The sequence below is a fragment of the Manacus candei genome, unplaced genomic scaffold (assembly GCF_025592945.1).
Source record: "Manacus candei isolate 608988 ecotype Guabito, Panama unplaced genomic scaffold, ASM2559294v1 h1tg000132l, whole genome shotgun sequence".
Taxonomy (NCBI): Eukaryota; Metazoa; Chordata; class Aves; order Passeriformes; family Pipridae; genus Manacus; species Manacus candei.
In genome coordinates this window covers 219,246-245,840 of record NW_026138180.1, presented here as the reverse complement: position 1 = coordinate 245,840, position 26,595 = coordinate 219,246, and the positions used below count along the sequence as shown (strand labels likewise).

Genomic DNA, 26,595 nt, shown 5'->3' with positions numbered 1-26,595 from the left:
ACAAAAACCCTGCTGGCAGAGTTTAACGTATTCCTTTTAGCTCGTGGTGAGGTTCCCAACCTCTCCACGAAGGTGGTTCGACGCCAACCACCTCACGCGCGGCCGGCAAACGATCCATCCTTCGTTTAATGGCTCTTCTGGCACCTGTCCAGTCAGAGAGCAAATTAAACGGCCCATTAAGCACTCAAATACTCCCATAACTAATAGATTCGAGGACGGAGTAATTCATGATCTGCTCACTTCTTTTTTTTTTTTAAACAAGCAGTACCGCTTGTGCTGATTTCTCCTTGAAGATGTTCAGCTGAACATCTTCAGCTATGTTCAGTCTCAGAGACTCAGAGGTACCTCAGAATTAACCAGAAATAATGATTTTGTGATTAAAGCCTCTGCTAAGTGCAGCCAGTGCTGCTTCAGTATCACGTAACCGGGGAGACGCCGTAAAATCCAATGGCGTTTCCTAAGAAACAAGCAGTTGGCATAATCCATAAATCCAAGTCCACAACGAATATTCTTCCCCCCCCCCCCTTTTCAAACAGCACAATTTCCAGTCAGAAGCATCTCCAACTGCTTCGTCACTTAAAGGAAACCTGACACCAAGTGGAAGAGAGAAAGGTGACAGAAAGCAGCTCAGGATTACACATCAGCTTTTTGAGTTTTCCCTCGGTCTGTGCAAGTCACGTCTCTCTTCTCCCTCAAAAAGAGAGGACAAGGAGGTTGTGGGGCTGCCAACACCTCCCAGCTGGGCAGCAGGCTGCTTTTCCCTCCCTGATACCCTTGGCACACACATGGGCAGCTTCTCACGCTGCTGCAGGACTTTCCCTGCTTTTCTGGCTCTTTATCCCCATCTCTCCTGACCAAACCCACCCCGGGCTCAAGTTGGGAACTGCAAACTGAGCAGCTGATAGGAAAGGGGACAAAAAAAAGCTCTCAGTTGTCTCCTCAGCTGCTCTGGAGAGCCACCTGGAGCCAGAAGTGGGAGTGAAAAATCCCTGGAGGTCCTTATTCCTTCTGTCCATCCTGTTCTAATCCCTCTCCTCGAATTCGAGAGCAGAAACTGCCTCTGGGAAACACGGGCACACAGTGTCACCTAGTGGCACCATCCCCATCCCGGGGACAGTGACAGCCCTGGAATTCCAGTAAGAACACTGGGAATCCACCCATCTTCTCCCTCAGTCCCTTCACAGCCCTGGGGAGAAGGACTTGGGGGGGGAAGAAGAGGCTGGAAAATTAGGATTGTGACCTAATTGTGGCCTTCCAGGACCTGAAGGGAACCTGCAGGAAAGGGGGAGAGAGACTATTCCCAAGGGCCTGGAGTGCCAGGACAGGGGGGAATGGCTTCAAACTGCCAGAGGGCAGGGTTAGGTGGGATATTGGGAAGAAATTCCTCCCTGGAATTGTCCCAGGCCAGGTTGGAGCAACCTGGGCTAGTGGGAGGTGTCCCTGCCCATGGCAGGGGGTGGGAATGAGATGATCTTTAAGGTCCCTCCCGACCCAAACCATTCCAGGATGATTCCATGATTCGGAGATGAATCCAGGCTTCCATTTTAATGCAAATGACCGAACTTTATTGAAGGGTTTGTCGGCAGCAGAACTGTTAAGAAAGCAGAATATTTTACACCTCAAGTATAGGTAAGAGCTAATTCTCTTGAGAGTACAGTACAAATAAAAGCTAATACAAAAGGGCCTCCTCCCCTCCAGTCAAGAATTTATTATTTGTAAAATAAACAAAGTCAAGTTTAAAAACGTTTTCTAAGCCTCAACGCTGGCAAGTCAGAAAAGTGTCACTGGTTGATTCCAGAGATTTTATTTTTTTTTTTTTTGCAATGCAGCATCATTTCACAGCTGTAAGGAAGAGATTTATGGCAGCTTGATACGAGCAGGATTTCCAGAGTTGTCAGAAGGCCTTAAAAATCTTATTTGCGGTTTAAAACGGCGGCGAGGAGGAAATTCAAATAATAAAAACAAAAACAAAAAAACAGACCAAACAAAAAAAAAACAAAACTCCACTTCAAATGGGTGTGAAATGCAGAAGTAATGCCCTGCAGGCTGCTCAAAAAGAAGTGTTCACTCGCCCTCAAAGAGACCTGGCAGCCGGCACAGCTCCTGGGAAAGCACTAAAATACACGTGGGTCCAGCAAAGGGGAACCTTCCAGTCGGGCAGGGACAGAGGGCAGGGACTGCCCAGCCCATCAGGGGCGGGTCTGAGCCACCAAAATTCACATTGCACTCGGTTCCAGGACGCCACGCACGGAAATGGGTTTTTTATTATTATTATTATTATTAAAAAAAAAAAGAAAAAAAATATATAAAAGCCCAGTTGTGCCCCTTTCCACGTATTAAAGTGCATTAAGTGACCATTTTTAAAGCAGGCCAGAAAGTCCCTTTGAAGTTGGTCCCTAAAGCACTGCAGTAGCATTGGTAGTGGTACAAGTGGCGTGTTCCAGAGGGCCCGTCCCGGAATTCCACAGGTTGGTGGTGGAATTCCATGAGTTGTTGGTTAGTGGAACACGTATTTAAGCCCAGAGGGATGAGACAAGCACAGGACAGCCCGTGGGCAGACATCCCCTGCTGCTGCTGTCCCACAGACACCCGTCCCCGTGCGCCCACAGAGACTCTTTGCAGGCTTCCAGAGTTCCCCAGTTGAGATCATTTGGACGTGGATTCCCTTGACGTGCAGCGTGGCATCGCTTCGTGGAGGAGAGCTGTTTGTTAAAGCTAAAACAAAAATAATACCCATTTCCAAAAGGCCCAGCACCTTGCAGCAAGTTTCCTAGTGAAAAAAGGCCAATTTATTCTTCATCATCATCGTCATCATCTTCATAGTAACGGTTCCTTTTGATCTGCTCTTCCACGGACAGATCCTCCACGTCGTCGCCCTCCCAGAAACCCACGTCCTGGGATTTGCGGTGCTGGTCGGGGGAGGACTCCTTGGCAGTCACCACGTGGGCCAGGCTGGGACGTCTGGGAGAATTCGGCTCCAGGAGCTCTTCCTCTGGGCTCTCCGGCTCTCCCGCCGCGTGTTCCTCCTCGTCTGTCTCCACACCCCCCTGCCCGTTCTCCACGACGCCGAGCTCTGCCGTTCTGACCCCGCACGACTCCTGCTCTTCCTCCACGTTCTTCTCCTCATTCTGGATGTTCCTGTGCTCGACCTTCTTCTCCTTTGGCTTTCTCTCCTCTCTCTCCAGCTCCTCCCCCTTCCTCCACGTGTCCCTCTCGGCTTTGGGAGGAGAGGGCGAGTTCTCTGCCCTGTGGCCCCTCACGGACACCGTTCTGAACGAGGCCGCCACCGTGAAGGGGCGACTGCGCTCCTTCAGCGAGGAGGATCTCCTCAGCTTCTTGAGATCCAGATCCACCTCCTCCTGCGCCTCCGGCTTGGAAACCTCTTCCTCCGGGGGCCACTTGGGTTTGAGCACCTTGATGCCCTCCTCTAAGGCACTTCCCTGGACGCTCTGGTCGGAGGGAGGGGGCCAGGCGATCCGCAGCTTCTTGGTTTCCGCCGGTCTCTCTTCCCTTTCGGGCACGGCCGAAGCTTTGGCCTCCATGCTCGCTGCCAGGACCCCGACCTTGGCAATGGGGGCCTCCTCCACCCCGGGGCTCTGCGGGGCTTCCGTCGCGTTCCCCCCGGGGAGGGTTTTCTCCGGGGATTCCTCCCCTTCCGCTCTGCCCGCCCACAGCTCCTTGTGCTGCCTGTGCCCGAAGCCCTCGTCGTAGTTGCCCTTGGATTTGAAGAGCTGGCTGAAGTGGGGTTTGCAGTAGATGTTCCCCCGCAGCGACGCGTACGTCCCGAGGCTGGGGGGGGAAACAGAGTCAGACATCAGAGCTCAGGGCCACCAACACAGGCCTCTGCCTCAGTGGTGTCACTCAAGAGACTCAATTCCACCCTCCCAACGAGCTCACAGCCCCCAGGGTTTGCATCCTGCCTGGCTCTTTCCAAGAATTCATCGCCGAGCCGGACGCGCTGTTTTTTCCCCCCCACCGTAAAAATCACATTAAGAGGTTTAGAAACTGCACCAAAGTGCAGAAGCAGGCCTGTGGAACACCCCTGGCAGAACCAGGCCTGTGGAACCACTCCTGGGATGGCTCCAGCTCAGCTGAGCCTGAGCAGAGGAAAACACCCTCCCGAGGGGAGCAGGGCGGGTACCTGAGCTTGCTGTTGCAGTAGGAGCAGCGGAAGCAGCTGATGTGAAACACCTGCTGGTTGGCAAAGAGCCTTTCCATGGGGTACACGGTCTTCTGGCACCCAACACAGGTCTCCTTCATTGGCAACTGGAATTTCTGCGGGAAGGAGAGGAGAGTGTGGGAGCTGGAAAAGGCGTCGGCCGCCGGGGACTCGGCCTGGGTTCCCCCCCGAGCTCTCCCCAGTGGGCTCTGCTGGGCAACGAGGTGGGAAGAGGCTACACCAGCCCCCCAGGGCTGCTGTGGCTCAACAGCCAGCCAGGATTTTACCCCAGTGAGCTCCACAGCTCCACCTGAGCAACAGTGAAAACAGCAGAGCTGAGCCGGCTCCCAAAAGCTGAGTGACCTCTTCCTGCAGCCTCAGCTTCTCTTGATAGGAAAATGATGAAACATCCAATTACAGTCAATATGAGACTTTACCAGAAGATTAAAAATAGTGCAGAAAAAACTGAACCCTGGAATGGTTTGGGTGGGAAGGGACCTTGGTGATCATCTCGTTGCTGTGGGCAGGGACCCCTCTCACTGGAAGAGCTGAAGCAGCCTCAGAAGGTGGAGGGTGGGAGAGGAAAGGAGTGAAACAGGCTGCTCAGTGGCTTGAAATAATCCACTTTTGCCAAATCTTCCCTCTCAAAGAGGAGGGAACAGTCTCAGCAGCAGGAAACACTCCCTGCCTTCACTCCCAGCTCCATCCCAAAGAACCCACACTGGGCTTTCAGGACCCAGGGCCCCCAAACTTGCTGAAGAAAGTGAGCAGAGCTTTTGAGGTTAAACAGCTAAAATTCTGCTGTGCTCACTGAGCTGCCCTGAGGGCTCAGCAGGAGCTGAACACTGAGGAGTGGAGTGGCACTGCTGTGACTTTGGGGTTGTTTTCCAACAGCATCAAAGAAAGCAAAAAACCACTGTCCATGAGAAAAGGTGCCATTTGCTCCTTGGAATCTATTAACTCTGGCCAAGGGGGGAAGACACTTTGCAGGGAAAATTAAATAACACAGTTGAAAAAATTGGCAGTTTGAGGCTGATTTAGTTGATTAGAACTAATTTGGCAGCTGAGGAGGAGAGAGCTCAGGCTCCACACCCTGCCCAGACACACTCAGAGCGTGGCTTTTCTTTGACAAAGAATTACCTCCTCCTCCAAACTTACAAAAAGCTTTAAGGAAAATAAAAAAAAAAAATCTGATGGCTGAAGAAAAAAAACAGGAAGGTCACAGGAAGACATAATCACAGCAATTTATTTATAACAGCCCAGGAACAATGGCCAGGAACGAAAGTTACGGTCCGAGGGGGCAGATTGCTGAAGGCAGAGCCAGTTTTTGTCACAGCCAGAAGGTTTGCTGCCAATTTAATTCCATTTTAAATGGTGCTGCTTGAGGTTAGAGTAGATTAAAAGTTCTGATTGCCACGGGTTGGCTACCAGAAATTCAGAATTTCCTCCTGAAAAAAGAATCCACAATTTCCAGGCGCTGCCGAAACTCTGAATTTTGAGTCCCTAAATGAAACCTCAAAAAAAAAAACCCAAATGCTTGCCCATTAAAAAGTCTTCTCCCTGAAGGTTTAAGTTTTCCATGATGGCCTTGGTGGGCCCTGGCACATCCTTCTGCAATCACAGCCCCATCCAAGGAGAGGAACTTACTTGCACACAATGGGCCCTATGTCTGTGGAGAGGCGTTTTTGGGGGGTGAAGAGACAGGAATTCCTTCCCAGGATGCTACAAAAAGGAGCTACAGGAGGAAGGTGAGGCCCAATAAATGTAAAAAAAAAAAAAGGACTGGAGAGAAAGCTGAGAGTTGAGCTCACATTAGGAGGGAAGCAGAAGGCAGGAGGAGAGGTTAGGAACCAAGAACAGGAGACAGAAGCTGGAAGAGACAAATAGGAACCTTAGGTGAATAAACAGCAGCTGGGTTTCTATCTCACAGTGCAGCATCTAAAGCAGTAACGAGGATAAAAAGGCTAAAAATGGTTCTAATGATACAAAGAGAGCAGAGAGGACCAGGACCAGAGATCACACAGCTCCTCCAGGCAGCTCCAGTTCCCCACCCCGGCATTCCCAGCTGGGAAAGCCACATCTCCCTGATCTCTGAGGTCAGTGCTGTCCCTCCCAAAGATGGGGCAAAAACCAACAAAAGCCCAGTTGTTTCCTCAGGAGTGAGCCAGGAAATCTGTGGCAGCCCAGGGGGACCCTCATCCCAACTCCAGACAGCTCATGTGACAGGGAACTGCAGCGGGATCACAACACCCAGCTCTGCTGCCCCTCGGGGTCTAAATCAGATTAACAAACACATTCCTGTCCCAAAGGCTGCCCTGAAGGAACTGGAACATCAAAGACCCCTCAGAAAGCCCAGCCTGACCTTTCCAGGGCCAGGCAGCACAGTGCCCTGACTATGGAGCTGCTCCCAGCTGCAGCTCCCTTGGGAGCAGCTGGAAGAGGAGGGTGGGAAGCCGAGTCCCAGCGTGCTGGAAGGCTCTGGAGATCACTCCCAGGAGCTCAGGGCCCACCTCTGGGAGCACTGACAGGCTCTGCCACCACCACCCCCTGCTCAACCCTTCTCCCACACCGAGGAGGAGCAGAGTCTGTGGAACAACAAGCAATTCCTGAGCCAACCTCTGGAGGAAAACCCCCTTTTCGAGGTGTTTTCCTGATTTAAATTTTCCTGATTTCCTGATTTAAATCATTCCCTCACAAGCACGGCCTGGCCAGACATCAGCCCACTCACTGCCAGGCCTCTGTGCCCACACTGAGGGTTCTCCAGCACCCCAAACAGGGGTGTCAGATGGTTTTAACCCCCCCCTGAATGTCTGGGATTGAGGAGCTGTGTTACCTTCACGGCTTTGGGTGGGGAGGCCTCAGCCTGGGCAGCTGCTCTGGCCCCCACGTTCTGCAGCTTTGTGCCAGCAGGTTTCTGAGCTTCTGCCTCGCTCTCCGAGTTCTGGCCAGCTGAGGGAGCAGAGGAGGGAGAAAAAAAATGCAATTACAGGGAGGCTTTAAAGCTTTAAACCACGGGCAGCTCGTGCTCACGGGGCATTAGTCTGGGTGAAAAGGTGAGGGAGCTTTTAACACTTAAAAAAGTCTTCAACCAGGGCAAGCAGGAGTTACAAATGTCTTAGAATTACAGCTGCAAAAAACTCTGAACGTGAGAGAAGTTCTTATGCAGTGGGAGTTGGGCACAGGGCAGATCTTTAGCACAGTCTGTGTCAGTGGATCATCTGAGGGGGCTGAGCTGAATTATCTCCCCCAGCCCTGGAGCTCACCATGGCCATCCTCCAGCAGGGCAGAGGGCACAGAGCTGCTCTCACCTGCAGAAACCTGCAAGAGAAGGAGACAATGAGCCCCCCTGGCCTTCTGAGACCTCAACAAGCCCAGCAAACCCCCCAGGCTGAGGCAGGGGCAGACCCCAGGGGCTCAGGGATTGCTGTGTCAACACCACCAGTCTTGGCTACCAGGCAAACTCAGAACTGCCCAGCTCTTGCAGTGTTCAGATCATCTGAACAACATCATCACACTCTTCACACACACAAACATCATGGTCCTGTTTCCCCCAGCACCTGCAGCTCCTACACCTTGACCTCCCACCCTCCAGAAATGGTTTGTTGAGGTTCCTCCCAGGTTTTCTCTCTTACAAATCCTCTGACACACCCACCCACCCAGGCCAGCACATTTCCTGGAAATCTCATTGGACCAATCTGTGACATTTAAACGTTCAGCAGAGACTGTGCTTTTGGGGGAAAAAAAAAATAAAAATTAATAATAACTTAAAAAAAGGAACAGCTGAATTCTAAGAAACTTTTGTAGAGCCAGACACCTGCTGGGACAGACGTGCTGGATCTGTATCCTGTTCATCCCCTTTTGGAAACAAACTCATATTTAAAAAAAAAAAATAAAAACATTAAAAAACCTTTTAGAAGAGTTGGATCTGAACAGTTTCAGACACTAAACAGACTCACAGAATTGTTTGGGTTGGAAAAGACCTTTAAGATCACTGAGTGCAACCACGGTACAGGTAAAGCTCCTGATGCACAGTTCTTTATTAAACTTGGCACTATTGCTATTAAATCAAATAGTTTTTAAGTAGCTGCACCGAGGACCTAAAGCCCAGTAACGAGATTAACTGCAAATCATCCCTAATTCACTTTAAGGGCTGAAAAGCCCACTGCCAGCCACCCAAATTTGCAAATTAACGAGTTAATGAGAAGGCAAATTGCATCTATTAACATACTCTGGCCTGCTGGAAAAAAAACCCACTGTAACCCCGAGCTGATAATTCCCATTGAGAGGCTGTGACAGTCCCTGGGACAGTCCCTGGGACAGTCCCCCCCCAAATCTGTCCCGGGGGCAGGGTGAGAAGTGGCAGCTCAGAAGTGCCTTTTGTTTCCTCCCAACGGCTCTAATTAGGCTCATTCCCAAAGTTCACCCCAGCCCCTTTCCAAAGGACTGGCTCCCAAACAAGGTCCCATTCAGGTTCTCCCTGCACCTGGACACCTCACTGGGTGACTCTGCAATTACAGGGATTTTATTCAAACCTTCCCCTCACGGGGGGGTGGCAGAGACTCTGCTTTAATTCTCATTTAACAGGTGCTCTTTTAATGAACTCACCTCTGAGCACGGAGCAGCCTCTGCAGTTGGCCACAGAGCTGCTCAGCTGCCAGGGAGGAGCAGCTGAGAAGCCAAAGATTTGGCCCCTTGCCCGAGGGAGGCTGGAAAGCTCTAAAAGCCCTCCTGGCATTAGGCTGCCACGTGTTCAGCCTGGCTGGGCTGCACAGTACCCCAATTCTTGTTGTTCAGCTGCTTTTATCCCCTCTGCCCTCCCCAGCTCGGGGCACAAAACCCTCCAGGCCAATTCACAGAGTCTCAGTTTGCAGCTGAAGCTCAAAAGCAGCAGCAAAGCCAAGCTGCCATTCCCAGTTACCCTAAAATTGAGCTGCCATTCCCAGTTACCCTAAAATTGAGCTGCCATTCCCAGTTACCCTAAAATTGAGCTGCCATTCCCAGTTACCTTAAATTGAGCTGCCATTCCCAGTTACCCTAAAATTGAGCTGCCGTTCCCAGTTACCCTAAAATTGAGCTGCCATTCCCAGTTATCCTAAAATTGAGCTGCTGTTCCCAGTTATCCTAAAATTGAGCTGCTGTTCCCAGTTATCCTAAAATTGAGCTGCCATTCCCAGTTATCCTAAAATTGAGCTGCCATTCCCAGTTATCCTAAAATTGAGCTGCCATTCCCAGTTACCTTAAAATTGAGCCACTAAATGCAGAAGAAGCAGTGACAAACTCCTGTTGCTCCTGTCACACAAAGCTCCTTGTGGTTTGTTTTGGTTTCTTGGGTTTTTTTCTGGTGTGGATTCTTTTTGCTTATTAAAGAAAAACCCATCACAAGACAAAACTACCAACAAAACAAATAAATACCTGGCTGTGAATCATCTTCCCACAGTGAGGGGACATGACACACAAAAAAAAAAACCTTTAGGTGGCTTCATCACAGCCAAGAATAAAACCAAAAATCCCTACCAGGACAAAAACTACAAAAGCATCAAGGGATTTGGCCACAGGGAATGGTTTGGGTTGGAAGGGACCTTAAAGATCATCTCATTCCACCCTCTCCATGGGCAGGGACACCTCCCACCAGCCCAGGTTGCTCCAGCCTGGCCTTGGGCACTTCCAGGGATCCAGGGGCAGCCACAGCTTCTCTGGGCAACCTGTGCCAGGGCCTGCCCACCCTCCCAGGGAGGGATTTCTTCACTGAAAAATACCCAAAAAGCAGGAGGCTGGAGGGCTCTGCTACCCCACAGACACATCACTGCTGAGCAGACAGAGAAAATCTCCAGGAAAACTTATCTCTAGACTTTCTCTTCCACAGAGACTCACTGGCTTATAATCCAGAGACAGGATTATAAAAAAAAAAAATCATTAAAAATACAAATTAAAACTCAGGGATTCTGCAGCAGGGAACTCCTCTGGAGCAGCTGCTCATGGCCAGTTCCTGGGTGGCCTGAGGAATGTGGGACCAGTGCCTCAGCTGTGCTCCCACAACCATTTCCACCTCCAGGGAAGCCCCTGATCTCCACCAGCACGGGCATCTTACCTTCTCCCCATCCTGACAGGAACTGGAGTCCTCACTTGGGGCCACATTCTCCTTCTGCCCAGATCTGTAATTCTTGGGTTCACTCTCACTGGCTTGAATCTCACTCTAGAGGACAAAGCACTGGGATGGTGACAGGTTCTTTTCCCCTTGGGAAAAAACACTTGCTTCTTTATTTTTCTCAATTTTTTTCTTTTTAAATAAATGTTTTTCTAGTACTTAAAGTGATAATTAAGGGAAGGGCCATAAAAAAATCTACAGACACTTGGTGAGTGACACATCCTAATGAGGGGGAAGGATTGGGCTGCAGGATTTTACTGAGCTCCATGGAGGGCACACCAGTGTTCTCCTTCACAACCCTCCCAAACTCCTGCTTAAAACCAGCTCTTAAATCCCCTGCCCAGTCCACATCTCCCTCTTCCAGAAATGTGAACTTTTCACTGGCAATGACAAGTATTTCCAGACAAGCACCACCTAAAGAATGGTGCAGCTGCCAAATAAGACTTGACATAAAAGCAAATCCCATTTCTGCTTCAAGTCAAAACCTTAATTCTCTTCTTTCCCCGAGGTTTCTGCTCTTGACAGACTGACTTGAGATCCCCACAGAAGAATCTTTCAGGCTTAAAAAGAGAGATAAAACCCAGTGGAACCTCGTGTTTCCTTCCTTGCCACAGGACACAAGGCCAGTGGGAGCCTCGTGCTCCTCACGAGGCCTCTCCTCTGGGACATCAAAGAGGAGCAGCACCAGCATCTCACTGGCTTTGGAGACAAGTCTGCACAGAACCAGCCACATCCAACGAGTTTGTGACCATGTTGGAATTGTAATCCTGCCCAGAGCTGGAAATCTGCTGCCCAGCACCTCTCCCTCCCTTCCCTGCACCCCTGGCAAGGCACAGAACGGCTCCTTCCTCACCCTCACTGCAACCAAGTGTGCCCAGCAGTTTTAACCCAGGCCTAATTCCACCAAAATGCCCCAAAACAGTTGTTCCCAAGAGAGATTCTGCCTTTCCTTTGCAGCACAGAGGCGAGAAGGGCAGCACAGACCCCACACTTCCACATCAAAGGAGCCCTGGGTGCTTTCCCAGCAGGGAAGGAGAAGATCCCAGGGAAGGAGAAGATCCCAGGGAAGGAGAAGATCCCAGGGAGGGAGAAGATCCCAGGGGAAGGAGAAGGTCCCAGGGGAAGGAGAAGGTCCCAGGGGAAGGAGAAGGTCCCAGGGAAGGAGAAGATCCCAGGGAAGGAGAAGATCCCAGGGTTAGGGCTGCTGCTGGAACACTGGCACTGCAAACACTTCAGGAATCCTTGTCTGCTCTGGTTTATTCTGCCCTTCCCAAAATGGGAAGAGATTCCTCTCAGGTGGGGCATCCTGAGAGCATCAGGCTGGACTGACCCTAAACCCTGGGGGGCTGCAGGAGCCTCAGGAGGAATCTCCTGCCTTTGGGATGTAGAATTGAAGTGGCCCAGCCACCACCCTGAGCCCCAAACTGGGGAAGGCAGCAGCAAAGGAACCCAGGCAAGGCAGGGGAGGCAGGAACCAGCAATTAGGTTAATCAGATTTGCTGCACTGCCTGCAACAGAGGACTTTCCATTCATGCAGGGGAAATTTTACTGGACTCCACATGCAGATGAAACTCAGAAATCAGTGTGGATGGGGCTCTGCCCCTCCACAGAGACCCCTGGGAGGCAGATCCTCCTCCAGGGGAGAACCTTCCCTTTGGCTTTCCCAACTCAAAAAGGCCTCTGTGCATCACTCTGGCTAATAAAAGCAACACTTGAGCAATAAGAGTTCCCATCATTCAGCAAAAGCATCAGAAGCTCCCAGCAAATGTACCTAAGGGGTTTTTAACAAAAGCTGAGGTTCCTGAAGCCTCCTCAGCTGCAACACTTCATTAATTGCTCATTTCCTGCTCAAAGACCTGCAAAACAGGCAGAGGGTTCCTTCACTGCAAGGGTCTAATTGGATTCAGAGGGAGGTGAGAGGCAAAAGGGAGGAAACCTGAGTGGAGATGCCAAAGCCCCAGACTTTGGGATCCAAGTCCCTTCAGCTCCCCGTGCCTCAGTTTCCCCCAGCTGGGGGCTGATGGGACAAGAGCTGTGGTTTGTTTTTTAAACCAAACATGCAGAAAGCAGAAGAATGCCAGTTATGCTTCAGAAGCACCCTGGCCAGGGTGCCAGCAATTAATTCCTTGGAGAGCTTTCAGCATCATTCCAGGAAGATGGAAAATGTATTTATTTCTTCCTGCTGGGTGTGGAGACAACTCTTCATCCAAAATTCCTCCCCATGGGCACAGAGTTAGTTTCAAATAAATAAATGAATAAATGAATAAATAAATAAATAAATAAATGAATAAATAAATAAATAAATAGAAATAAAATAAAAATAAAATAAAATAAAATAAAAATAAAATAAAATAAAAATAAAATAAAAATAAAATAAAATAAAAATAAAATAAAAAAAATAAAATAAAATAAAAATAAAAAAAATAAAATAAAATAAAAATAAAATAAAATAAAAATAAAATAAAAATAAAATAAAAATAAAATAAAATAAAATAAAAATAAAATAAAATAAAATGAAAATAAAATAAAATAAAATAAAATAAATAAAAGATGGCATTTCTCCTGGTTTCCACAAGATCTTCCTTCCAGTCTCAGCCTGGGGCAAAAATTCCCTTTCCAGCCCAAGCCAAAAAATGGACTTACCATGGGAGTGAGGGCTGAGGGAGTGCCCTGCTTGGACACAGCTGCCTGGTACTTGGCCAGCCTGTCCTTTATGGAGCTCTCTGTCAAACGAGGCATGTCCAGGCTCCTCCTGGCATCTGCCTTGTCCACACTCAGCCCTGGGAGGGTCTCTGCAAGATGCCCTGGCAAAAAAAAAACAAACAAAAACCAAAATTAATAATGTTATTCCCTGTGCTTTGGTCTCCTGTGCTTAAGAGCAGAATGGTTTAAAATTCCCAGCAAGGCTTCACACATCAAATGGGAATGGTTTAAAATTCTTCATACATGAAATGGGAATGGTTTAAAATTCTTCATACATGAAATGGGAATGGTTGAAAATTCTTCATACATGAAATGGGAATGGTTGAAAATTCTTCATACATGAAATGGGAATGGTTGAAAATTCTTCATACACTAAATTGGATTGGTTTAAAATTCCCAGCAAGCCTTGACACATTAAATGGGAATGGTTTGAAATTCCCAGCAAGGCTTGATACACTAAATGGGAATGGTTTAAAATTCTTCATTCATTAAATGGGAATGGTTTAAAATTCCCAGCAAGCCTTGAAACATTAAATGGGAATGGTTTAAAATTCCCAGCAAGCCTTGATACACTAAATGGGAATGGTTTAAAATTCTTCATTCATTAAATAGGAATGGTTTAAAATTCCCAGCAAGGCTTCATGCATTAAATGGGATGCTGCTGGACTTTCCAGCTGGGAGGTGGCTGCACTCCCCTCCCTTTGGGAAAGGCAGACATTATTCCACAGAGTCCCTGAGGCTGGAAAAGCCCCCCCAGGACCCTCCAGGTCCAACCTGTGACCCATTCCCACACCCAGGGGAGTCTCCCCTGTGCTGTATGAAGCAGATTGACTCTATAAAGTGAATTAAAGCCCAGCCCAAAGCCCAGCCCCGAGGTGCCCCTGACCTGCTCCGGCGTCGCAGTCCTCCGAGGAGACGCTGTTCTCCGAGACCCTCCTGCCCAGCGCCGTCCTCCTGGGCTCCCTGGGCACCTGCTGGGCACAGAGCCACCCCCTGAGCTGCCTGCACAGCCAGGGCCTGCTGGGGGTAATCCCTTAAGAGGCCCAGGTGTCACTAGCAAAGCTGCTTGGCCCGAATAAACGAGTCTGGCAGGTGACATCTCCTTTAAAAGTTTGATCACAGAACACCTGACCTGGGGGACACCTTCCCTGGAGAGGTCATCTGGTGCCCTCTGACAGCTCTCCTGGTTGGAAAAGGAGCACAGGGATCAGGTTTTCAGGTGGTTCCCACTGCACACACGAACTCTGGTGTGGATTTTTGCCACTCACACCGTTTCTGTGGAGATCTGAAATCAGGTGGAGGGTGAAAGGAGAAGCCACCTGAAATCTGCACTGATTTTCAGCCACAGGGAAAAGGGAACTGGTAGTATTGTAATAAAAGTTATCTCAAGTTACCTGCTTTGATTTGGACAGTTCATGCATTTGGTACCAAATAATTCCCTGATTAGGTCTGATAAAGCTGAAGCTTAAGCAGGAGAGATAAATATTCCCAGACCTGCAGGATAATCACTCCCTGCCAGGCTGCAGAGCTGGACAGGGTGTCCCTCAGCACCACACAGATGCTCTGGCTGCCTCAATCAGATTTTTACACTTGTTTGTTGGACACCAACTCCCCAAAATCCAAATCCCAGCAAAAGAAACCGTGAAAAGAAGTTTCCACAGCTTTGACAAAACCTCCTGAGCACAGAGTTCAGCTGGACCCCACCAAGGTGGGGTTGTTTTCACAGCTGAAAGCCCAACCCATAAAACCCTAGAAGGTGCTGGGTCTTTTGTTGCCTCCCTAGGAAGAGTTAAATCACAGCTGGAAATGCAGACTGAGGCTAATGCAGGGGAAAAAAAAAAGGCAGGTTTTGGCAAGATGCTCCAACCACACATTCCCCCCCTCCCCAACTTTTCCAACGAGTTTCAGATTTGCTGCTCACCAAACTGGAGGAAATTCCAAAGTTTATTTTAACACTGCTCTGTAAGACAATCACTGTGAAAAAATCAGGGCTGCTTTCCATGCAAACAGCAGCTTCACCAGGAAAGGAAAATGCAGCTGGAAAACCTCTTTTTTTTTTTTTTTTTTCCATTAGGATGGGAAATAGTTTCTATTTCTGTGGTTTAAGGGCTTTGGTAACTTTTCTTACTGGAAAAGAGCTTTAGCTCTGACAAGTCTTTTCCTTCCCTTGATAGGCTCGGGCTGGGAGTGCCTGCACTTGTAAGGACTTGCAGATTCCTCATGAAGGGTGAAAACTGCTCTTAAATGATCCTTATTCAGCCAGTGACCCCTTCCCTGTCACCCTGAGCCCGGGGTTCTTGCTGCTCAGAAATTTGTTAGAGGTCAGGGATATTTCAATAAACCTCCCAGTATTCAGTAAATCTATAAATATCTATAAATATACATGTAGGTTTTATATCACCAGTTTTGTGTTGGGGAGGAAAGCAGAGTAAAAGGAAAAAGAAGTTTGACAGAGGGAAGATGAGGGACTTTCCCCATCACAGTCTGCAGGGACCAACTGCAGGGAATCAGTGGTTCATGGGAGGTAACACCCCTCACGTGGAGGAATTCCCAAATCCCAACCTTGGGCACGTGCTGTCAGTTCCTTCCCAGCCCTGGATCCCCAAGGCACAGCTCTGGGAAGGAGAGGAGACATCCCTGGGGTGTGGAAAGCCCCAAGTTCTCAGCCCTGGGCGAGGGCAGAGGCACCAGGAGGGTGGTTAAAGCTTCACCCTGGGGCACAGAGTCGGGAAAAAAAAAAAAAACCAAATCGAAGTCACACCTCTTTCATTCCACCCCAGATGTGTGCCCTACACACCACAGCCCTGAAACCCAAACCAGCCTGGAGACAACTCTGCCAGAAATGCTGCTCTTCCTCCTCCTCCTCCTCCTCCTCTGATCTCCCCCGGCCGTGCTTTCACTGCCACTTCCAGGAGGAGCCCTTCGAACATCAGGGCTTTTCTCACCCCCAGGCTGTGCTCAGGCTGAACTCCAGCCTGCCGTGCCTGCCCCTAATGGGATTAGAGAGCAGTTTGTCCCCGTGAAAACGCAACAGGGGAGGATCTGCCACCTCTCCGTTGCAGAATAAACGAACAAAAGAGGGAGGTTTTGCTCCTAAACCTGAAAACGAGAGTGGGTTTGTTCAGAGGGGGAGATGGAACCAGGAAATCCAGGCTCTAATCTGGATTCTTGCCCCAGACCTGCCCAGGGACCAGGAAGGTCCATTTACTGTTCCAGTCCACCCAGATGTTTTGTCAGCAAAGCTCTGACAGCACTTACACCTGAATTAAATTCCCAGGAAAGCCTCCATCCCTCAGCTGAATTTACAGTTGGGCTCCGTGATCAAAAAGGTATTTTCCACCAAAATGATTCCACAGAGTTTTGCTCAGGGGAAGCCTCAGGAAAGAAGTGGGAAGAGGCAACTGCAGAGCTGCACTGGCCACACTCACAGCAGGGCTGTCCTGGCTTCCACTCCACTGAACCAGAGCTGTGTCCCCCCAGTGCCAGCTCCCCTCACTGCACAGGACATGACATCACCCTCCTGCCCTCAGATCCATTCCCAGAACCAGGAATTTAACTCCACAGACACCCCTTTCCCCCCCCAATACAGTCCTTAACTTCCCAACACTCCGTGCCTTTTTTCCCCCTTGTAAAATTAAAGGCTAACAGATTAACTTGGGAGAGGGATTTCGAACCCAGCCCGGCCAGTTCCATCCCTCCTGGACGGCGTTTCCTGTGTTTTAGCCGGTTCTTAACAATGCCTGAATCACCAAACTCGACCAAACCATCAGCTCCATATTCACTCAGGTCCAAAATAATTTACTCCCCAGCCTGAGATAAAGTTACTCGAAGCCCATCTGCAGGATTCCAGCGGAATCCTGAGTGATGAATCCCGAGTTCAGGGAAGGGCTGCCGGGACATCGCCCTCCCCGCGGGGGACAGGGTGGGCAGCTCTCACAGCGTGACAAAGGCTCCAAAAAATCCGGAGTTGTGAAACTTTGTGAAGCTCCACGCGGACCCAAACCTCGCTCCGACACCGACCGGCTCCTCCGAGCCCTAAATCCTTGCCCGAAATACGTTTGTTTTCACCCAACGCTTCAAGAAAAAACCACCCGCAGCAGAACAAAGCCGGGAGGAAGGGGGGGAAACGATGAGAAAAACTGGAAAATCCACCAGCATCGGGGCCTCGGGACCCGCGTTTCAAGTCCCCGGCATATGCAACTCATTTTGGAGTTGAGCAATTCCCCCCCCCCTCCGGGGACACTCGGAGTCCACACGCGGGATCGGATTTCATGAGCAGTCGGAGGAAAAATGCGAGCCCTGAGCATTTGCAAGTCAAAACTAGCGAGGGCAGGAGCTGCTCTGGCCATCTCGGCTTCGTTTCCCCCCCCCCGCCCCCGGTGAGGGATTTTTTTATTTATTTTTTTTTCCCCGATAAGAAACATTTGTTAAGATCCAGAGATGTGGGAAGAGCGAGGAAAAGATGGGAGTATTTCACAACGCATATTTATGCGTGTATATGTGTATATATATATATATATATGTGTGTGTGACTCGTGCTGATCCAGATATCAAAACCTCTCACTCCTCAGTGCTTCAGCTTGACTGCTGAGCTCACCTCAGTTACTTCTTCTTTCATATGCAGATAAAAACACGTAAATATATAAAATAAATTAAAATTACATAAATATATAAATATATATATATATATATAAATATATACATATATACATATGTATTTTTGCACAATTCCTGCTCGTGTAACTCACCGCAGTCCTCACACGAGGCAGAAACAATCCCGACCTAATAAATTCCGTTTTCTCCCTTCCAGGAGCAAAAACCATTTCACCCCAACGAGCCACCAGCTCCCAGCGTCCTGCACGCACTCGAGAGGCTCGAGTGAGTTGTTCCCACCGCGGTGCGAGTTATTAAACCCCACGATGTCCTGCTTTTATCCCCACCCCCCCGAAACAATGCACACGAGATTTGCAGAGCCCGGAGCCGGAGCCACTCCCTCCCGGGGGTTTTCCCGGTGCTCCCCGGAGGAGGCAGCAGCTCCAGCTGCTCCCGGGATTTCGGGAAAGGAGCGCCCCTTACCTTGGCCTGGGGGGGCTCGCCCTTCTCGAACATCATCTTGAGCTTGCTCAGGGGCACGTTGTACTTCTCGATCCTGCCCGGGGGCTCCGCGCCCTCGCCGGCCTCGGGCTTTTCCACCTCCCTGGGCTCTCTCACGCAGTTTTCCATGCTGGCACCCTCCGGGGAGCGGGTTCTGGCCTTCGAGCCGTCAGCGGGGGCAGCCCCAGCCCCCGGGGATGGGGAAGGAGCGCGGCCGGTGCCGACCTTGTGCCGAACCTCAGCGCAGCCGCCCCGCAGCGATTCCCTCCCGGGCTCCGCTCCCGGCGCCGGCTTCTCCCACTTCTTCTTCAGCGCGCTCAGATTGCCCCTGGGGAAGTGAGGGGGCAGGTTTTCCGCGTTCTGCAAGGGACAAGGAGTTAGTTCCGAGCTCTCCCGAGCGCTTCCTCTCCCATAGGCAGGGGGAAGGCGAGGGCTCCGCTCCCGGCCAGCTGTGAACAGTTCCAGCTGTGCCACATGGAGAAACATCCAGGACAGGGAAGGAAGGAGGGGGGGGGGAGAGGAGAGAAAAAAAGTCAGGAAGTGAGCAAACAGGATGGCCTTATAAGGCAAAATGGGAGTCAAACCCGAGGGGTTAAATTCCACACAAAAGGCTCGAATCCACATATGAAGGAAATGGGACCCAAATCCACACAAGGAGGGAACGGGACAGGAGGGCCCGACCCTGCAGCGTCCTCAACAGTTATCAGGCCTTCCCAAAAGCTACAGATCAGTCCTCAGAAACCACTCAGCCCTTGGGGTTCTGTGTTTCCACTCCCAGGTAACAGCAGCACTTCAGCCCCAAGGGATCTGAGCAGGATTTCACAAAGCTCCAGCCAAGCACCCACAACCAACATCCCCCCACTCCTCCTCCTCAATCCCAGAATTGTTAGGGTTGGAAGGGACCACTGCCAAGGCAGGATCACCTAGAGCAAGTAGGTTGTTGAATGACTCCAGGCAGGGAGACTCCCTGGGCAGCCTGTTCCAGTGCTCTGATAACCAGCAATTCGCTGGGATTTTTCCTTCTGTTCCACTCAGGCCACTGAAAGCTCTGCCAGGGACAGGCCCAGGGGGTCACAAACACACCTCACCCCTCCAGGGAGCACCTGGAGCATCCAGGTGCTTCCATCCCTCCCATCCAGGTGCTTCCATCCCTCCCCTCCCAGAGCAGTTCTGCTCCAGGCAGTTCCCCCTCCCCAGAGCAGCAGCCCCAGCCCCTGTTTGGTTCACCCCAACCCAGTACCTGCCACCATTGCATGTTTCCTGCCTCTCCCCTACAGAGACCACTCCAAACTCATTGCAAGTGGAGCAGGGCCTGCCAGGCTTACAGGAATTAACTGGGATTAGCAGCTATATTGGGATTTAAGTCTCTCACCCTATTACTCTTCTGGTCCCATTTTGAACAAACTGCTTTGCAAATTGACTTGAATCCACCTACACTTCCACAAAAAAAAAAAAAGTTAAAAAAAAATCAGCCTGTTTGCTGACTGCATTGAAAGGAAAGCACTGAAATGATAAGGGAAGTGTTGTAATGGGACAGAAATCCTGGAGGTTGCACAGCAGGTTTCCATGGGAACACCTCTGGGGTCCCTGCACACTTCCTAACACAAGTCCCTCCTGCTTGGGATTTGCCTGTTCCCTGATGACAGGGGGACTGACAGACACAAGCACGAGCAGTGAAGGGAGTTTAAGACCCAAAAGTAATTTTCAGGGTGCTTATTTTATCCCAAACAGCAAAAGAGTGACGCCCCAAGAATTAAGGAACTCGAGGCAGCGACTTTCCTCTAGATCCTGAAAATATTGGCAGTCCTTTTAAATACTAATTACCCCGAGGGCCTGCTTGGACAAAGCCCTGCAACCTTCCTGCCTGGTGTTCCAGCCAAGGTTCCCTGACCCCGGAACACCAAGTGCAACAGAGGGAATGTGAGGCTGTAACAGAGCCAAAAAGGTTGGTGCTGCCTCACCCAGGGGCATTTCCAGCCCTGGAAGCCACTTCAGGGAAGATCCTGCAGCTCTCAAAGGCACACACGGATTTTAGAGAGGCTGGAGGCCTCTTTTAAGCACTTTTCAGTTTGGTTAAGAAGGGAAGAGGCACCACACAAGTGCCTCCAGCTGAGAACAGGAGGTGGGTGTTCATGGCCCCGTGGTTAACTCAGTTTGCCTTTTGCTGAGGGGTGAACTGGTGATTCAACAGAGCTTTGGGCCAGAAGCTTCATTTCCTTTCCTTTCCTTCCCTCCACACTGGGGGAAGGTGTGGAGAACGAGGCAAGAGCAAACACTGTGTCTAAGCCAAGTTCTCGTGGCAGCAACTTGGATATTCCAAAAATCAGCTGTCACAGCAACACTGGTGCAGGTGATCCATCCTGATCGTGGGCTCTGCTCATTCCCAAGGAAACAAATACTCATGCAAACACTTACACTTCTCTTCTTCTCAGCAGTGGCTTCTTCAGCAGCTTTCTGATACCTTTGAGAGGGAGAAAAACCAAACAAAAATGACTTTTTTTGACTAGACTGAACACTTCTGAAAAGACAGCTGGGATTTTTTCTTTTTTTTCCCCCCAGCAAGGATCTCACTCCCTGGATCTATCAACTACAACCAGAGGCTGGACAAACAGCAGCAAATGACACAAAGCCAAGTGACAGACACATTTTCAGTCACCCAGTTTACAGTAATAACACCCATTAATGTTTCTCCCTCCCTAAGCACTTCTGATTCCCAAACAGAGACAGTTTACCTTGGAATAGCTGGTTTTGTTTCCGCCACCCAGCTGTCTGCTGTGCCCCCCTGGCAGGAATAACTCAGCTCTTTAGCCAGCAGCTGCTGAACCAGAACAAATCCCAGCTTGGCACACCCCAAAAAACCTCCCTGAGTGCCAGTGGATCTGACTCTGTGGGCTGGAAACTGCCCCCATTCAGCAGTTGGCTCCTGAGCAGCTGAGCCAGGGTGGCAGCAGGAAGGGTAATCACAGCCCTCCCAAGATAAGCCACCCTGGATCAGGAATCAAAGTCCTTTAAGGAGCTCTGGTGGGGAACTCCCTGCAATCTGCCCCCGGGGGGGAGTCCCTGCACACTCCTCACTGCTCCTGCACCACGCAGGGGGGCTGCACTTGGTGTCTGCAGTGTGAAAATTAGGGACAAATTTTGCCATTTTAGGGAGAGCTCTGCTTTTCAGGGAGAGGGAACATCACCCAGTGTCTGTCTGCCTGGGCAAAGGGTGTTTCTGTTCTCCTTATCTGTGGAATTCTGCTTTTGACTCAGCTGTGAGTGTGCTGCTGCCTCCCCTTTAATCCCTGCAAACACACTCACCCACCTCTCTGCCCCACAAAGGGTCCAAAATTTGAGCAAGACACGCTGAGAAAGTGCTGCTGTGAAAAGAGGGATCAACACTGGGAGAAGCAACCAAGAGGGACACAGGGATTAAGTCAAGTACCACCTGGAAAACACAGGATTGAGGAGCCCCAGCCCTGCCCAGCACAGGGCACTGCTGGGATCCCTCCCGTTGCTGTTTGCCTGCCTGTGACCCGACAAAACTGATTATGTGGGATGGAAAAAGAAACGTTTTCGCAGACAAATATTTGGGTAACAGCATTTAGAAAAATCACCCTCCTCCCTGCAGGTGTCAGGGGGCAGGACTGTGTTCTTTCCAAGGAACTGATACTGCCTGTGCAGGGGGACAGGGCTTGATTAAGGAATAGCAGTTTGGATTACTCCCAGTAAGCCCTTTTCGAGGGATTATCAACATTTAGCAAGATGACCAGGTCCTGTAATCAAGCTCCAGCGAGTGAATAAATTACCTTAAGGAGGCAGTGACAGCAAAGAGCTTCTCCCTGGCCCAGAGACCCACAGAGGAACTTGGAGATGTGCAGAGTTATCCCTTTCTTACACAGTTTCCCCCACACTCAAGATCCAAACACCCCTAAACTTTGCTCCATTATTAATGCAAGATCCCAGGAGGCTCAGGTGCCCCAAATCCCACTGAAAGTCCCAGCTGCATCCTATTACAATTCCTTAAGGAAATAGAGGCTTTTCCAGGAAACATATGCAGGTTCCCACCCCTCAGTGTGTACAAGATTTATGGTTTAACACTTCATCCATCTCTCAGAGGAAAGGCAAGGGTAATATTCCTCTTCTACCCCAGTCAGGGGATATTGGGAAAAGGTTCCTCCCCCAGAGGGTGGTTGGGCAGTGGGCATGGCTTCCCACATCCCAGTGCTCTGCCCCTCAACTCCAAATTGCAGCTGGTAGTGCAACAGAAAATGATCTCCTTTAGCAGAAAGAAGGTATTCCAGCTCTGACTGCTGAAACAAGGCAATGTCAGCAAGGAGAACAACCTTTGCCCAGCACATCCTAAACCAGAAACCTCAAGGCCTCCAGCTCTGGGGTGTTTTGAAGCAGCAAAGCAACAGTGCCTGCCCAAGGGAGCAGCTGTCACCTCCCAGCCCCACAGCCCCACTCACTTGGAGAACCTCTCAGCCAGGGCCGAGGACTTGCTCCTGTTGACCAGGGAAAGCTCCTTGGCAGTGATTTTCAAAGACTGGGAGGCCCACTGTCTTCTGCTGAACGGGGAAGGCTCCATCTTCTCTCCCCAGATCCCTGTGAGGAGGAAGGAACGTTGTCAGCAGCAGGAGTGGAGGGCGGGGAGAAGGTTTCAGAGTGATTTGTTGCCGTCCCCATGCAGGTGCTCCCAGTGCCACCAACCCCACAGGATCCCACCCATCAGCTGACTTAAAAAAAAAAGGCAGCAGGTGCCAATTATCATTTCCTCAGCAGATGCCACCGAGGTGGTGCCCTGATAAAGCCTCCAGGAGGGGGTGAGAGGGGCCAGAGGATTCCAAAGTGAGGATTCTGGAGTGATGCTCTCGTGTTTCCCACACACACACCCCCACCCAGAGGAGCTCCAGGAAGCCCCAGAGTGCCCTCAAACCCAAACCTGCTGGCATTTATGCAAGAGGGCTCGAGTTCTGAAACTAAGGGGATGTAATTCCTGTGCAAACATTTGTCATTCACTCTCGTTTCGCTCTCGGTTTCCTCTGTGAGTGTTCCCCGACCCTCCTGTCACAACAGTGACCACAATGGCACTTAAATAACACCAGTCACCTCAAGAACAGCTCTCCCCCCCTCCCCATCCTGCTGGAAATGGGATTTTGTCCAGCTTTTCACCACCTCAGATTTATTTTTTTACATGCTCTTTTTGTGGAGGAGGAAAGGAGGGGAGATCATAATTTAAAGAGTTCTCTGATAAGACAAAAATAAAAGCCTGGAGGGAAACGCCTTTCCTTTTTTTTCCCCCCCTCTTTTCTTTTCTCCCTGGTCCCCACATCACACAATGCCAACTGCTGGGGCTGAGCTCTTCCTTGCATTTTCCAGTAATTCCTTTAAGGGATTTGAACAGGCACAGAACTCTGGATCCAGTCTGAGGCCAGATCTGCTGGATGACTGGTCACAGGTAAATGGAAACACCTTCAGGCAACAGTGGATCAAAGGGAGGGATGAGGACATTCCCCAAATCCTCACAGGTGTGGGAATGCACCTGCTCAGAAATGAGGGAGACTTGGGATTCTGCAAGGCCTGGGGCCAGGAGAATTCAACTGCCTGGGCAGAGCCTGCAGTTCCCAGGGCTGGAATGGGAGCCCTGGGGCTGGAATGGGAGTGGAGGAGCCTCTCCAGGGCTGGAATGGGAACACTGGGAGCAGAGGAGCCTCTCCAGGGCTGGAATGGGAGTGGAGGAGCCTCTCCAGGGCTGGAATGGGAATTCTGGGAGCAGAGGAGCCTCTCCAGGGCTGGAATGGGAACATTGGGAGTGGAGGAGCCTCTCCAGGGCTGGAATGGGAACACTGGGAGCAGAGGAGCCTCTCCAGGGCTGGAATGGGAACACTGGGAGCAGAGGAGCCTCTCCAGGGCTGGAATGGGAACACTGGGAGTGGAGGAGCCTCTCCAGGGCTGGAATGGGAACACTGGGAATGGAGGAGCCTCTCCAGGGCTGGAATGGGAGCCCTGGGAGTGGAGGAGCCTCTCCAGGGCTGCTCCTGCCACTGTCCTGGGGATGCAGTCAGGGAGAACAGGCCTTTCTCTCACATTCCATAAGCCCCCTGATGTCCTGGAGAGACGTGCCAGGACACATTTTATCCAGACAGGGATTTGGATGGAGCTCTCAGACGTGCAGGTGGAACTCTGGAGGCAAACAAGTGGTGCTGGTTCTGTGGGGATGTTGAAAAACCCTGAAACCACTTATCAACATGAGAGGCACCCAGAGCCTCTTCCAATCAGCAAGAAAACCTCACACTGCAGTTACTTTCTGAAATTCCTGCTTTTTCTTGAGCACATTTTGCATCACCAAGTCCCCCCCCCTCCACTCCCCTGTGAACCTCTGTCCAGGCTGCACTGAGAGGAGGATGCTCTGCACTTGTCTGGCCTTTGACAGCTGCACAAAAGCACCACCCCCAAAGACAAGGGGCTCATTTCCATCCCCTCCCACTTCTTAAAAATCATATTGCCTGCACAAACGAACCAGTGTTCCTGTGGCTGCAGGATGCAGCTCCCAGTCTCTCACACACACACAGAGGTTACAGACAGGAAAAAAAAAAACCTTACAAAAAGAATCCTGTCCACACCAAAAACCCCAATGCTGAATGAGCCGTGCCATGCCACAGTTTGAACTTTGTTTTATGACTAATCTGGAGCCAAAGGGAGCTCACCTGAGGCCCTGCTGCAGTTTAAATGGCCTCTCACAAGCACAGTCAGTTGTGCCCAGGAAACAGGAGCAGAGAGCTCCCTTGGCACAGGGAACAGGTGCCCATTGACACACGGAAGGACAGTGCAGTGAAACAAAACCGAGGGGCAATTGTTCAGAAAATAACCCTGCTTTGGGTGCCTGAGCATTCCCAGTGCAGCTCCAGCCACCCCAGTTTGGGGCTGCACCTCCTCCCCGTTGGGGTTTTTAATGTTTCCCTGCCGTTTCCTCCATCGCAGCCACGGGCACACTGAGCCACATCAGGCCTGTTTTGGCAAAAAAGTCTCTTTGTAAAGGCAGCACCTGCTGCTGGGACCTTCAAATGGAAAGAGGAGCAGCATATCTGGAATCTCAGTCGCCAGAAATGACACAAAACAGAGCCCTGAGATGCCTTGAAACTCGTGCTCCCGCATTTTTTTTAACGCCATTCCACATTCTTGGGGCTTTCTCATTCATTTTACGGCTTTGGTGTGTTCAGGCATCTCCGGGCTTTCTTTGCTGCTCCTCCTGAGTGATTTATTCCCAGTCACTTCAGGAAAACTACCTATTAAAATTTTAACAGGACCGTGAGCGTTCTGCAACGGGACACGTGGGAGGTGGCACCGAGTGCAGACGAGGAGGGGACGGGGATGCCAGAGGTGTGCCAGATGTTAGGGAGGGGAAGAACTGTGATTTAGCCACCTGAATGCACCAAATCCACCCCCCTCATAACCTCCCTTAGAAGTCTGACAGCAGAATAAAAATCCCTCTGTGTCTGGAAAGGTCCCGAAGGCAAAAAGTCCTTGTTACCCGAGGTGGAAGCGGGTGACTCATTCCAGGAAAGGGACACCCCGCGGGCACCACCACGGGCAGCTCATGGGCAGCCAGAGAGGGGGGGGCACGACCCCCAGCCCTCCCTGCCCCCTGGACGAGCCCCCAGACCCCCTTTTCCCGATGGAGGGGGCTCTGCCACCGAGCCCCGGTGCCCCCCCGGGATGCCCGGAGGGGGGGTTCGGGTCCAGCTCGGACCCTCCCGCGGGACCGGGACCAGCTCCGGGCGGACCCGCTGTCGGGAGGGGGGTCCCGGCGGTCCTGCCCCCCCCTCCACGCACCTGTCCCGGGGGGGAATCCCAACGCACCTGTCCCGGCCGAACCGGGGGGTCCCCATCGCACCTCTCCCGGCCGAACTGAGAGTCCCAACACACCTGTCCCAGCCGAACCGGGGGATTTTCCCAACACACCTTTCCCAGCCGAACTGGGGGGGGGGGGTCCCAACGCACCTGTCCCGGTTACACGGGGGAATCCCGACACACCTTTCCCAGCCGAACCGGGGGGGTTCCCAACACACCTTTCCCAGCCGAACCGGGGGGGGGTTCCCAACGCACCTGTCCCGGCTACACGGGGGAAACCCGACACACCTTTCCCAGCCGAACCGGGGGGTTCCCAGCGCACCTCACCCAGCCGAAATGGGAGTCCCGACGCACCTTTCCCAGCTATACTGGGGGGGGGGACCAGCACACCTTTCCCAGCCGAACACCGGAGGGGTGGTCTCGCTGCACCTTTCCCAGCTATACGGGGGGAGGGTCCCAACCACTTTTCCCAGGTATACGGGGGGCGGGGGTCCCAACTCACCTTTCGCAGCTATACGGGGGGGTCCCAACGCACCTGTCGCGGCCGAACCGGCGACTGTCCCCCCTCAGCCGCCTCAGCGCCGGGCAGCGCCTCTGGCCACGCCCCCTTTCCCTAGGGACACGCCCCCGGCCCGCCCCTAACCACGCCCCCTCGCAG

General features: G+C 51.2%; 2 protein-coding genes and 1 long non-coding RNA gene across 7 annotated transcripts; 2 read left to right on the top strand and 1 right to left on the bottom strand.

The window, feature by feature from the left end:
• Positions 1 to 1,212: 1,212 nt before the first annotated feature.
• LIMA1 (LIM domain and actin binding 1) lies at positions 1,213 to 26,536 on the bottom strand. Of its 4 annotated transcripts, none has more exons than XM_051771384.1 (11): positions 26,440 to 26,444; positions 22,556 to 22,691; positions 20,517 to 20,562; positions 18,084 to 18,461; positions 13,894 to 13,978; positions 12,948 to 13,108; positions 10,248 to 10,352; positions 7,423 to 7,477; positions 6,993 to 7,108; positions 4,142 to 4,275; positions 1,214 to 3,789 (listed from the first exon to the last, which is right to left on the bottom strand). In XM_051771384.1, exons 2-11 carry the CDS (start codon positions 22,672 to 22,674, stop codon positions 2,790 to 2,792), a joined length of 2,199 nt encoding a protein of 732 aa, XP_051627344.1. In that variant the 5' UTR covers positions 22,675 to 22,691; positions 26,440 to 26,444; the 3' UTR covers positions 1,214 to 2,789. The 4 variants fall into 4 exon arrangements, with proteins under 4 accessions (XP_051627341.1, XP_051627342.1, XP_051627344.1 ...); XM_051771383.1 differs by having other exon boundaries at positions 1,215 to 3,789; positions 13,894 to 13,981; positions 26,440 to 26,536; XM_051771381.1 differs by lacking the exons at positions 20,517 to 20,562; positions 22,556 to 22,691; positions 26,440 to 26,444 and having other exon boundaries at positions 1,213 to 3,789; positions 13,894 to 13,981; positions 18,084 to 19,243.
• On the top strand, positions 10,656 to 12,856 carry LOC127462633 (uncharacterized). 2 transcript variants are annotated; one of them, XR_007900511.1, is made up of 2 exons: positions 10,656 to 11,416; positions 11,491 to 12,856. It is a non-coding gene; the product is annotated as an uncharacterized LOC127462633 (long non-coding RNA). The 2 variants fall into 2 exon arrangements; XR_007900512.1 differs by having other exon boundaries at positions 11,473 to 12,856.
• On the top strand, positions 22,707 to 25,731 carry LOC127462632 (uncharacterized). Its single transcript, XM_051771385.1, has 2 exons — positions 22,707 to 23,898; positions 24,028 to 25,731. Exons 1-2 carry the CDS (start codon positions 23,425 to 23,427, stop codon positions 24,481 to 24,483), a joined length of 930 nt encoding a protein of 309 aa, XP_051627345.1. The 5' UTR covers positions 22,707 to 23,424; the 3' UTR covers positions 24,484 to 25,731.
• Positions 26,537 to 26,595: the final 59 nt, after the last annotated feature.